Consider the following 14145-nt stretch of genomic DNA (forward strand, 5'->3'; position numbering starts at 1 on the left):
CTCCACGGCGTCTCCAGACTCTGTCACGTCTGTCACATGTGCTCAGTGTGAACCTGCTTTCATCTGTGAAGAGCACAGGGCGCCAGTGGCGAATTTGCCATTCTTGGTGTTCTCTGGCAAATGCCAAACGACCTGCACGGTGTTGGGCTGTAAGCACAACCCCCACCTGTGGACGTCGGGACCTCATACCACCCTCATGGAGTCTGTTTCTGACCGTTTGAGCAGACACATGCACATTTGTGGCCTGCTGGAGGTCATTTTGCAGGGCTCTGGCAGTGCCCCTCCTACTCCTCCTTGCACAAAGGTGGAGGTAGTGGTCCTGCTGCTGGGTTGTTGGCCTCCTCCATGTCTCCTGATGTACTGGCCTGTCTCCTGGTAGCGCCTCCAAGCTCTGGACACTACGCTGACAGACACAGCAAACCTTCTTGCCACAGCTGCACTACCTGAGCCACTTGTGTGGGTTGTAGACTCCGTCTCATGCTACCACTAGAGTGAAAGCACCGCCAGCATTCAAAAGTGACCAAAACATCAGCCAGGAAGCATAGGAACTGAGAAGTGGTCTGTGGTCACCACCTGCAGAACCACTCCTTTATTGGGGGTGTCTTGCTAATTGCCTATAATTTCCACCTGTTGTCTATTCCGTTTGCACAACAGCATGTGAAATGTATTGTCAATCAGTGTTGCTTCCTAAGTGGACAGTTTGATTTCACAGAAGTGTGATTGACTTGGAGTTACATTGTGTTGTTTAAGTGTTCCCTTTATTTTTTTGTGCAGTGTATAAAGGTTAAATAAAATCAAACGTATGGACCTTAAGTACCAAAGGCTAGCTGACTGCCACAGTCTGCTTCCTACTAGACTTATCTATCCAAGGTCATATGGCGCAGAACTCCATCTCACGAGGGCCACACTCAGTCCTGCTTTTTCGATCTCTCTCTGCCACTTAATTTATCCATTAATGTCATTGATGGGCTTGGCAAGAGTTCACACACCTGGTTGCCCAGGTGGAAGACATTTGTTTCTACATATAAAGGCCTTAAAAAACCAACCCTGTATTTCTGTGTTTGTGTAGGACGAGTCATTTTAGATGATTTGAGATGCTTGTTGATGACCTCTGCTTTGTATTTGTTGTGTGAACAGGAAGTACCCGACAATCCGTACGGAGGAGGAGAGGGACCAGTACAAGGCTGTGTTTAAGGACCAGTATGCTGAGTACAAAGAGCTGCATGCTGAGGTCCAGGTCATGGCCAAGAAGTTTGACGAGATGGACGAACTGATGAGGAACCTGCCTCCACGGCCCTCCAGTCAACTGGTACTGAGACCGAGAGAGAGAGAAATACACAAGCACGTCACACGTAGACTTCACACACACACACACACACACACACATATACACACACAAAACATAAAGCTCCCTGGGCCTCCCGGGTGGCGCAGTGGTTAAGGGCGCTGTACTGCAGAGACTCTGAGTTCGCACCCAGGCTCTGTCGTAACCGGCCGCGACCGGGAGGTCCGTGGGGCGACACACAATTGGCATAGCGTCGTCCGGGTTAGGGAGGGTTTGGCCGGTCGGCATATCCTTGTCTCATCGCGCACCAGAGACTCCTGTTGCGGGCCGGGCGCAGTGCGCGCTAACCAAGGTTGCCAAGTGCACGGTGTTTCCTCTGACACATTGGTGCAGCTGGCTTCCGGGTTGGATGCGCGCTGTGTTAGGAAGCAGTGCGGCTTGGTTGGGTTGTGTATCGGAGGACGCATGACTTTCAACCTTCGTCTCTCCCGAGCCCGTACGGGAGTTGTAGCGATGAGACAAGATAGTAACTACTAACAATTGGATACCACAAAATTGGGGAGAAAAAGGGGGTAAAAATATATTTTAAAAAACATAAAGCTCCCATAAATTATAGCCTCATGTCATTCTAGTGCTTTTTACCAATCCCTTGTTCAAAGTTAAAGATCTTCTTTCAGGAGAAGGAACGCATCAATACCATAGTATTGGAGTACCAGAGAAAGAAAGCGGTAAGTCATTTTTGAGTCTTATTTTAATAGAAAATGTATATAAGTAGGGGACCCATTACAGGTCCTGAGCCTTAATAATGACCTGTAGAGTAGTTTTAGGTTTCAGTAATATGTTTATGGACGATGCCCAGTAGAAGCTGATCTGTAGAACCGGTTTGTGTAGACGGGGAGTTTCACACAGTTTCAGGTAGTTTCCCTTTCAGGTAAACCAATGATGTGTGACGGACTGACAGACCAGAGCACTTCCTATTCGCTCCTCACTCCTCGCTCCTCGCTCCTCTCTCCTCGCTCCTCGCGCCTCTCTCCTCGCGCCTCTCTCCTCCTCCTCGCTCCTCACTCCTCGCTCCTCGTGCCTCTCTCCTCACTCCTCGCGCCTCGCTCCTCGCTCCTCACTCCTCGCTCCTCTCTCCTCACTCTCTCCTCACGCCTCTCTCCTCGCTCCTCTCTCCTCGCGCCTCGCTCCTCACTCCTCGCTCCTCTCCTCACTCCTCGCTCCTCTCTCCTCACTCCTCGCTCCTCACTCCTCGCTCCTCTCTCCTCGTGCCTCTCTCCTCACTCCTCACTCCTCGCTCCTCTCCTCGCTCCTCACTCCTCGCTCCTCACTCCTCTCTCCTCGCTCCTCACGCCTCTCTCCTCGCTCCTCACTCCTCGCTCCTCTCCTCACTCCTCGCTCCTCACTCCTCACTCCTCGCTCCTCTCCTCACTCCTCTCTCCTCACTCCTCGCTCCTCTCTCCTCGCTCCTCTCTCCTCACTCCTCTCTCCTCGCTCCTCACTCCTTGCTCCTCTCCTCACTCCTCTCTCCTCACTCCTTGCTCCTCTCCTCACTCCTCTCCTCACTCCTCTCTCCTCACTCCTGTTCGAAACGTTTATCTTTGTCCTTTCTACACTCACACTGCAGACGAGGACATTTGCTAGATGCATCAAATGCAACTATGCCCTTATCTGATGGCTTTCGGTTCCACCATTTATTACCTTATGAAATGACAAGACGGGATATGGGACTTGTTGCCACAGGTGTGTGTGCGTGTGCGTGTGTGGGGGGGGGGGGCAGCAGATGGTGAAAGAGAGAGATGGAGACAGTAAATGAACAAACAAATGTTAACTTCTCTCTCTCTTGTTGTCAGGATCCTACGTTCCTTGAGAAGAGGGAGAGGTGTGAGTACCTGAAGAACAAACTGTCCCACATCAAACAGAAGATCAACGAATACAACAAGGTCATGGACTGGAACGACGGATTCAACTAGACCAACACACACTCTGAACTGTGCAGCTTAACTGAGCCAGGTCAAGCCCGAATGCTGAAGTTTACCCTCCACTACATGATGTTGGATACCATTCCTTGCCAGTTATATGCATTATGTGGATATGGCATGGGTCAAATCATATAACTATTTTAGTGCCACAAAAATTGATATTGAGGCTGGTTTTATAATCTACACGTTTTCTTATCTGATGCATTTTGTTTTTATTGATGTCCGTGATATTTTTGTTCACTGCCATAATTGTAAGTGGGTTGCCACTGCCCAACCCTGAAGGACAGATCAGTCTCTACACAGTACCCCAACATCAATTTGACCACGTGGGCAGATGTCATTCTTTGTTGTGTATAATTATTTATCTCTATTGTACCATTTTGTAAACTCTAGATACTGTAACAGTATGAATCTTAACAAATCTGTTATATTTTCCTCAACAGACTTTTCCGCAATATTTTTTTTAATTAAGTGACAAAGCATCTCCTATGTATTATATGTCGTTGTTGACTTGTGTTTTTCAAAAACTATTTTTGCAGCTTCTGGGTGTACATGAACACAGTCCAATGTTGTACACTGATGTCAATCGAGGTGGTTTATTTGGAACACGTGGCCTTTCTGGTATATTTTGTACATTTATGTGTAGAAACGTTATCCAGTATCATATATTTCTGTTTCGACTTGCTTACCGATGTACTTGTAATTTCTTGATAATTGAAGGAAAGTCTGGAAAGTTTGATTTCAGCACAGTTTGATAAAGATCCTAAAAACTATGATGCCTTTTTTTCCCCCCCTAGTAGAAATGACCGTTATATTAATCACAGAAGAGTGTGTGTGTGACTGACTATGTCAGTGGTTGATGAATGTCAGAGAATACTGGAAATTGGATCCTTTTTCTGTCAGTCAGTGTCTGTTACAAAAGGGAATCTTGCCTAAACAATGTCTCTCTCTCACACAAGCACTTCCTGTCGGTGTGGAATCTTGCCTAGTCCTCATGACATGGCTGTTGTTGGTCTCGTTGAAGCCTGGAGGACTGGTTTGGTCATGATGGACACTTAAGGGGAGAGGGGGTTGGGCATCACAGTCCCCTATTCAAATCAACGGTGTAGAGTTCTGGCTCCACTGCAACTCCCACCAAGGTGTCATCTTACACACACACACACCATAGGCCCTTATAGGTTGAAGATACACAGGCAAATTACGATTCCATGCGGAAGCTTTTGAAAATTAACAGATTAATCGAACCAGCTGTTGCTAAATAGCATATCTGGTGCCTTAGTTTAGAATGTGTCCTTATTTATGCAAAGAGTTCTGGGATATTAGAACTATCATGACTTAACCAAGGTTAACTTCAACCTAGCATAGGAACAGGAAGTTATTTTTAATAATGTTTTATTTTATTGCAACAGTAACAATATTACACATATTACAAATCAAATTGTATTAGTCACATGCGCCAAATACAACAGGTGTAAACCTTAGAGGGAAATGCTAACTTACGAGCCCCTAACCAACAATGCAGTTTTAAAAAAATACGGATAAGAAAAAAAAGTAATTAAAAACAGGGACATTACTGTGAATACAATGAAAGACCTGAAATAATAGAACACCAGGCAAATTCAACAAGTGGATACGACTGGCAGTTAATGAAGCCATTTTTGGTGATTCTAATTCAATATATTGCTATGGAAGTGACCAGCCCATGCTATGGTCAAAAGCGACAACCTTTTATCCAGTTATCCCAAAAGTTAAAGAAACTCATTTTAAAATATTTCCTTCCATCTAACCTGTTAATGATTTCTTGCACAAAAGATTCAATTTTGACAAAATGCCTGGTGTTTTTTGTTCCAGAATCTGTAGAGCATTTTTTCTTCCCATGTCGCCATTCTAGTAAACTATGGATTGAAATCCATAAATGCTTGTGTATATTACCTATGTTTACATTTGATGATGTTAAATGACATGATGCTTATCCTTGTAATTCCGATCTATCATAACTATTTTATTAACATTATTATTCTCTTGGACAAATATTATATTCACAAATGTAAATGGGGTGGAAAAAATTCCTTATTTCGTTATTTAAAAAAAAATTGAACTGTTACAATTGTATAAATCCCTCAAAATTGTGAAACTTAAAAAGTTGGGAAAATGATTAGACGTCATGTCTCTGAATGTCTGTTAATGTTGCCTTGTCACATATTAAAGACCAGGAAGTTAACAGATGTCAAGGAAACAGAGTCTATCTACTTCTGTATCACATACTCTGTCAGCGAACATTCTGACCCAACGTTTCAATATTATCTGGATCCCGTTTGATCCATTATTGATTAATAAACACATGGGTGACAAACAACAATGACTTTGTGTGTCCAAATGTACCTAAACTCTCCCACCGTCAATTTGTTCTTGATCTACTACATGTTTTTGTGTATTCGATGTTGGTGACAATTAGGCCAAAAAGGAAGACTAGTCTATAAGGAATGTCATACATTTCAAACAAAGATTGGAGGCACAGACAGGTCAGTTTTCCTTCACAATAGTAACCTGTTCTGCATAGGGGAGTGACAAGGAGGAGACAACTGACGACTGTCATCTCCAAGAGAGAGAGCGACCTGCACGCAGTTTTGATCGGTGACGTGCATAGGCGTGTTCGACAACAGCATACGAGTTTCAGCATCCGTAATCAAAAGAAACGCAGATTCTCCTCGGAACAGGTGAGTTTGCCGTAAATGTTTTTTGAAACTTTTGGTGCTATATTCATCTGTAATTTACCATGTAGGTCTACCAAATTACATTTTTCTTGGATTTTCAATCATGTGGTGTATTTTTGCTGGTCTGTGAATTTTAGATAAATGTTTATTTTATCGCAAAACTGGAGGCTACCAGTAGGCTACCATTGCGGGCATGATTGAAGTTGAACTGGATCATGTACATATTTTATTCTGTAGAATTACATTTAAAAACGTCCATCGACTGTGTTGATATTTGGGGCGTTTGCTATACACACAGATAATTCTTTCCTACGATTTACAAACTGAGGTGTAAAAAAAACACACAAAAAAGGTACTTTTCCCCCCTCATTCATCAGGTTATTTTTATTGCAATCTAATTCAATTAAAATAATGACATTGTTTTATGATCCCCCCAGCATTCAAAAATATCAGGGAAATTCATTCTAAGTATAGCCTATAATACACAACTATTGTATAACGGCACCCAACTCCAGCCTGTTATAATACCAAGCAATTCTGTAGGTCAGGATTATCCCTTGATCATGAGTCTGTTATTACATTACACACAAAATCATTGGACAATTGCATTTTCTGTACGGGAGTTTTTTTAAGAGCTCGGACGCTCAATCTAAACATTAACACGAGTCACGTGCAGTAAGGTTTTGGAACCATAAGAACCTTATATTTCGTAGCAGCAATACATTATTTTCGAAAGACAAAAGGTTCAATTGATACACAACTTGCTAGGGTTAGCGTTTCTGTTTCCACACCGCCATATTTCCATGTTACAGCGCTTGTTTACGGAAAACAGATGGAAGACAGAGTGGACTACCTGTGCTATAACTAGCTATCTGCGTCTCTGAACACCTGTGTGTAAACGGATGCCACAAACGCGTTGTCCCTGAAAAACACTGTCGGTTGCAGCTGCGTTTACAACCAATTAGAACAATGTACATTAAGTGTCTATTTCGCATTTATTTTGATTAGCTATGAAAGTATAGGGATTTATGTTTATAGAACTGTACCGCAATTGAGAATCGATTCACGTCTAGAACGAGTATTTGGAGTAACGTTAGGCTCCTTTAGTCTATTGGGCTAGTTTCTGGAAAGAAAGACAACATGTGGAGAACATGGTATTGCTGCTGTGCTCTTCACCTCTATTAGGTTGCAGAAGGGCCTACTTACTATGCGGTAGATGTTTGCGTAGTCAATGTTTTTTTAATCCCAAATGGCACCCTGTTCCCTACATAGTGCGCTACTTTTGGCCAGATTCCTTTAACCGGGATCTATAGTGGTGCACTATAGAGAATAGAGTGGCATTTTGGGAGATTTCCTTTGTGTAGTCAGTAGTAGTAGTAGCAGCAGGACACATTTGGAAAGGCCGCCTCTCTTCAAGTCATGTTCAAGTGTTTGTACTACATTCCAGGGTTTAGACGATTCTTTTGTAGGAAAAGGTTAAATATAATATTTGGGGTGTCCTGATCTCGATAAAACATTTTTTTTAACTTTAAAAAAAAAGTAATGTACTGTTAAACCACATTTTCTTTGGAAATGAACGGTAACATACTGTAACTAATTTGCAGGTAACTGGCTTCCAATAACCGGAAAAACAACCTGATTATTTTTAGTGTACTGTTTTTGTTGTATTTGCTAACGTGATTTATATTTTATTTTTTAAATAGTGCAGCAGTGACTGGATAAAGTGAAGAGTTGAGACCAAGGTGGACCAGAGGATCCCAGTATGCCCTCTCACAACAAACGCACCTCTCCTTCCTACCATCCCGGCAGCAGACGGTAAGTCCTCCTTCTCTCTCATCCTATGTCCTCATGCCACACAACTCTTCACCCATCTATCTACACTCATCCTATGTCCTCATCCCATCTCACTCTTCTCCCATCTCACTTACCTCATCATCCCCATCACTCTACATTAACATACACAACCCACCTGTTGTTCTACTCCATCAGATCATTCATACCAGCCTACTCTTCCACCCCACCCTATCATCCCCTACAACCCACCTGTTGTTCTACTCCATCAGATCATTCATACCAGCCTACTCTTCCACCCCACCCTATCATCCCCTACAACCCACCTGTTGTTCTACTCCATCAGATCATTCATACCAGCCTACTCTTCCACCCCACCCTATCATCCCCTACAACCCACCTGTTGTTCTACTCCATCAGATCATTCATACCAGCCTACTCTTCCACCCCACCCTATCATCCCCTACAACCCACCTGTTGTTCTACTCCATCAGATCATTCATACCAGCCTACTCTTCCACCCCACCCTATCATCCCCTACAACCCACCTGTTGTTCTACTCCATCAGATCATTCATACCAGCCTACTCTTCCACCCCACCCTATCATCCCCTACAACCCACCTGTTGTTCTACTCCATCAGATCATTCATACCAGCCTACTCTTCCACCCCACCCTATCATCCCCTACAACCCACCTAAAACCTTCCCATCTTTGCAAGTTAATAGGAGTAATACATGTTATATGTCCACCCCTCTAACATCTCCTCCCCTCATCGCTCTTCTTCTTCTTCTCTGTCCTCTCCTCCTCTCATCCTCTTCTTCTCTGTCCTCTCATCCTCTTCTTCTCTGTCCTCTTCATCCTGTCCTCTCCTCCTCTTCTTCTCTGTCCTCTCCTTCTCTCCTTGCCCTCCTTTTTCCCCCAGCCATGAACACAGGCACAAGCATAGCGAGCATGTCTCCAACCCAGCCTACTCTTTCTACCCAGAGGAGGAGCTCCTCCACTTCTACCGCTGGACCTCTCCTCCAGGGGTGATGAAGATCATCTCCATCATCATCATCATCATGTGCGTAGCGATCTTCGCCTGCGTGGCGTCTACGCTCGCCTGGGACTACGACATGAGCATGATGGGAATGAGCGGCGGCATCGGCGCCGGGATGGGCATCGGAGGCGGAGGATACGGTGGGAGCTACGGCAGTAGTTACGGCGGTGGCTCGTCCTACGGCAGCGGTATCGGCGGAGGCTCGTCCTACGGAGGCGGTAGCTACGGAAGCGGGACCCAGACTGACCCCCTGGCGGGGAAGGGCTTCATCATTGCCATAGCAGCCATCACCTTCATCGCCGTGCTCATCATCTTCATCCTAGTGGTGTCGCGGCAGAACGCGTCCCGCTCGCCAAAGTTCTACCTGGGGGCCATCATCGTGTCGGCCATCTTGGCGATACTAATGATCATCGCTACTATAGTCTACCTGGTGGCAGTGAACCCCACAGCCCAGTCCTCAGGGTCCGTCTACTACAACCAGATCATACAGCTGTGTTCCCAGTACCAGAATCAGAACCAAGCCCAGGGCATCTTCATCAACCAGTACCTCTACCATTACTGCGTGGTGGAACCTCAGGAGGTAGGTACTATCTTCATCAACCAGTACCTCTGCCATTACTGCGTGGTGGAACCTCAGGAGGTAGGTACTATCTTCATCAACCAGTACCTCTGCCATTACTGCGTGGTGGAACCTCAGGAGGTAGGTACTATCTTCATCAACCAGTACCTCTACCATTACTGCGTGATGAAACGTCAGGAGGGGGTCATTAAGTGCTGCATCTCTGCTAGCCTATGGGACATTTTCCTGTCTCTGTTAGAGATCCAGCAGGTGCTCCTGTCAGATTGTGTCAGAGATGTGCTTAGAGAGAGCTATTAGCTAAAGACTCCCTATCGCCAATAACACGTTTCACCCTGGCGCATTATCCTTCTTCCTGTGTGGAACATGCTAACCTACTGACCCTCCTCTCTGTCCCAGGTCATAGCCATCTTGTTTACAATGTCTCTCTCCCCTTCTCTCTATAGGTCATAGCCATCTTGTTTACAATGTCTCTCTCCCCTTCTCTCTATAGGTCATAGCCATCTTGTTTACAATGTCTCTCTCCCCTTCTCTCTATAGGTCATAGCCATCTTGTTTACAATGTCTCTCTCCCCTTCTCTCTATAGGTCATAGCCATCTTGTTTACAATGTCTCTCTCCCCTTCTCTCTATAGGTCATAGCCATCTTGTTTACAATGTCTCTCTCCCCTTCTCTCTATAGGTCATAGCCATCTTGTTTACAATCTTGTCTCTCTCCCCTTCTCTCTATAGGTCATAGCCATCTTGTTTACAATGTTTACAATGTCTCTCTCCCCTTCTCTCTATAGGTCATCAGCCATCTTGTTTACAATGTCTCTCTCCCCTTCTCTCTATAGGTCATAGCCATCTTGTTTCTCTCTTAGGTCAATCTTGTTTACTGTCTCTCTCCCTTCTCTCTATAGGTCATAGCCATCTTGTTTCTCTCTATAGTCTCTCTTGTTTACCCCTTCTCTCTTTAGGTCATAGCCATCTTGTTTACATCGTCTCCCCTTCTCTCTTTTGTCGGTCATAGCCATCTTGTTTACAATGTCTCTCTCCCCTTCTCTCTTTAGGTCATAGCCATCTTGTTTACATCGCTCCTCCCCTTCTCTCTTTAGGTCATAGCCATCTTGTTTACAATGTCTCTCCCCTTCTCTCTATAGGACATAGCCATCTCTCTCTTTAGGTCATAGCCATCTTGTCGCTCCCCTTCTCTCTTTAGGTCATAGCCATCTTGTTTACATCGTCTCTCTCCCCTTCTCTCTATAGGTCATAGCCATCTTGTCGCTCCCCTTCTCTCTTTAGGTCATAGCCATCTTGTTTACATCGTCTCTCTCCCCTTCTCTCTATAGGTCATAGCCATCTTGTTTACAATGTCTCTCTCCCCTTCTCTCTATAGGTCATAGCCATCTTGTCGCTCCCCTTCTCTCTATAGGTCATAGCCATCTTGTTTACAATGTCTCTCTCCCCTTCTCTCTATAGGTCATAGCCATCTTGTTTACAATGTCTCTCTCCCCTTCTCTCTATAGGTCATAGCCATCTTGTTTACGCTCCCCCCTCTCTCTATAGGTCATAGCCATCTTGTTTACAATGTCTCTCTCCCCATTCTCTCTATAGGTCATAGCCATCTTGTTTATAGGTCATAGCCATCTTGTTTACAATGTCTCTCTCCCCTTCTCTCTATAGGTCATAGCCATCTTGTCGCTCCCCTTCTCTCTATAGGTCATAGCCATCTTGTTTACAATGTCTCTCTCCCCTTCTCTCTATAGGTCATAGCCATCATCCTGGGAATCTTGGTATTCGTGGGTCTGATCATCCTGCTGGTGTTTGCTGTGAAGACGCGTCAGAAGATCAGACGTTGGGGCCCAGACAGAATCCTCTGGGAGGAGACCAAGGTTATCAGCAACAGCCTGCGCACACACACCATCGGAGAGTGGGTGAGTGTGTGTGTGTGTTTCCAGATAGGGGATGTTTACAGAGGTGTGTGATGTTAAAACAAGGACAGGGACTGACTGTAAAGTCAATGTAATCTGTGATGATTTGATGTACATAAAACATTTAACTACTTCCATGGTTACCAGGGAAACTGCATTCTACTAGTGTACATCCACGGCTAATTGTGTGTGTGACAACATGACAAACATTCAATGGAATTAACTCTCACAGTGACAGTATAGAGTAATGGAACACTGTCCTAAAGAAAGTATTCACACCCCTTGAATTTTTCCACATTTTGTTGTGTTACAGCCTGAATTTAAAATGGATTCAATTGTGATTTTTGTGCCACTGGTCTACACACAATACCCCATAATGTCAAAGTGGAATCATGGTTTTACAAATTAATTACATTAAAAAGCAAAAATATCTTGAGTTAATAAGTATTTAACCCCTTTGTTATGATAAGCCTAAATAAGTTCAGGAGTAAAAATATGCTTAACAAGTCCCTTAATAAGTTGCATGGACTCCCTCTGTCTGCAATAATCGTGTTTAAGATTATTTATGAATGACTACCTCATCTCTGTATCCCCACACATACAATTATCTATAAGGTCCCTCAGTCGAACAGTGAATTTCAAACACAGATTCAACCACAAAGACCAGGGAGGTTTTCCAATGACTCACAAAGAAGGGCACCTATTGGTAGATTGGTAAAAAAAGCAGACATTTACTAACCCTTTGAGCCTGGTGACGTTATTATTACACTTTGGATGGTGTATCAATACAGCCAGTCACTACAAAGATACAGGCGTCCTTCCTAACTTAGTTGCTGGAGAGGAAGGAAACCGCTCAGGGATTTCACAATGAGGCCAATGGTGACTATAAAACAGTTAGAGTTTAATGAACTGAGGATGGATCAACAACATTGTAGCTATTCCACAATACTAACCTAAATGACGGAGTGAAAAGAAGGAAGCCTGTACAGAATACAAATACTCCAAAACATGCATCCTGTTTTCACGAGGCACTAAAGTATAACTGCAAAAAATGTGGCAAAGAAATTATCACAATGTACTGAATACAAAGCATTATGTTTGGGGAAAATGCAACACATCACTGAGTGCCACTATTCATATTTGGTGGTGGCTGCATCATGTTATGGGTATGCTTTTCATCGGCAAGGACTAGGGAGTTTTTCACGATAAAAATAAACAGAATAGAGCAAAGCACAGGCAAAATCCTAGAGGAAAATCTGGTTGTCTGCTTTCCAACAGACACTGGGAGACAAGTTCACCTTTTAGCAGGACAATAACCAAAAACACAAGGCCAGATTTACACTGGAGTGACCAAGATGACTTTGAATGTCATAAGGTGAATGCACCAATTTGTACGTCGCTCTGGATAAGAGCGTCTGCTAAATGACTTAAATGTAAATGTAAATGTAAATGTAATGTTCCTGAGTGGCCTAGTTACAGTTTTGACTTAAATCTGCTTGAAAATCTATTGCACGACTTGAAAGTGGCTGTCTAGCAACGATCAATATCCAACTTGAAAGAGCGTCAAGAATTTTTTAAAGAATATTGTGCAAATATTGTACAATCCCAGTGTGAAAATCTTAGACTTTTCCAAAAAGACACAGCTGTAATCGCTGCCAAAGGTGATTCTTCTAAAATGTATTGACTCAGGGGGTTGAATACTTACGTAATCAAGCGATATTATTGTTTTATTTTTCCATCAATATTTTACAAATGTTATGTTTCTTCCACTTTGACATGAGTATTTTCTGTAGATTGTTGACAAAAAAATATGAATATTCATTTTAATCCCACCTTTTAACACAACAAAATGTGGAAAAGGTCCAGGTGTATGAATACTGATGGCACTGTATCTGTGCTACAGGGACTGGGAGTAGAGCGCTCAGAGTGTCACACCATTTTACCTCACAGCGACAACAATAATGGCACACTGTATCTGTGCTACAGGGACTGGGAGTAGAGCGCTCAGACTGTCACACCATTTTACCTCACAGCGACAACAATAATGGCACACTGTATCTGTGCTACAGGGACTGGGAGTAGAGCGCTCAGACTGTCACACCATTTTACCTCACAGCGACAACAATAATGGCACACTGTATCTGTGCTACAGGGACTGGGAGTAGAGCGCTCAGACTGTCACACCACCATTTTACCTCAGACACACCATTTTACCTCACAACAATAATGGCACACTGTATCTGTGCTACAGGGACTGGGAGTAGAGCGCTCAGACTGTCACACCATTTTACCTCACAGCGACAACAATAATGGCACACTGTATCTGTGCTACAGGGACTGGGAGTAGAGCGCTCAGACTGTCACACCATTTTACCTCACAGCGACAACAATAATGGCACACTGTATCTGTGCTACTGGGACTGGGATCTGTCACACCATTTTACTCACAGGACCAGTGTTGTAACCAGTGTTTAAAGCGTTTTGGGAGAAGTAGTCGAGTGCTGATCTGGGCTCCGGTCCTCATCCCCCCCTGTCCGTCTGTGTGTGTTTATCTAACCAGACAGTCACATCAGAAGCATATCTTTCACCACAGGTGCTTTAGGACAGATGAAGTGTATAGGTATGTGTTGTGTCAGGTGCAGAGGGAGGGGGGGAGAGTTTCAAGTCCAGTTTCTGGGAGTGGCTTCCCAAGGCACTAGTCTCATTTGTAGCTATGTCATGGTAAAGAGTTGGTTGGTAAAGAGCCACTTCTCGTTTTGAAAATGGCCTATTTTGCATCGATATGAGTCAGTTATTTTCCACTCCCTATATATATATATATATATATATATAGCCATGATATT

At 43.9% G+C, this 14145-nt stretch overlaps 1 protein-coding gene across 1 annotated transcript in view; it reads left to right on the forward strand.

Annotated features, from left to right (window-relative positions):
- Positions 1–14145, forward strand: part of marveld2b (MARVEL domain containing 2b) — a 30369-nt gene that overhangs the window by 4801 nt on the left and 11423 nt on the right. Inside the window, exons 6-11 of the mRNA XM_065027016.1 lie at positions 1138–1309; positions 1963–2013; positions 3139–3256; positions 7724–7796; positions 8697–9393; positions 11138–11305. Of these exons, the coding sequence (XP_064883088.1) occupies positions 1138–1309; positions 1963–2013; positions 3139–3256; positions 7724–7796; positions 8697–9393; positions 11138–11305 (1279 nt within the window). The remainder of the gene's footprint in view (positions 1–1137; positions 1310–1962; positions 2014–3138; positions 3257–7723; positions 7797–8696; positions 9394–11137; positions 11306–14145) is intronic.

The sequence above is a fragment of the Oncorhynchus nerka genome, linkage group LG13 (genome assembly GCF_034236695.1).
Source record: "Oncorhynchus nerka isolate Pitt River linkage group LG13, Oner_Uvic_2.0, whole genome shotgun sequence".
In the NCBI taxonomy this organism is placed as follows: domain Eukaryota; kingdom Metazoa; phylum Chordata; class Actinopteri; order Salmoniformes; family Salmonidae; genus Oncorhynchus; species Oncorhynchus nerka.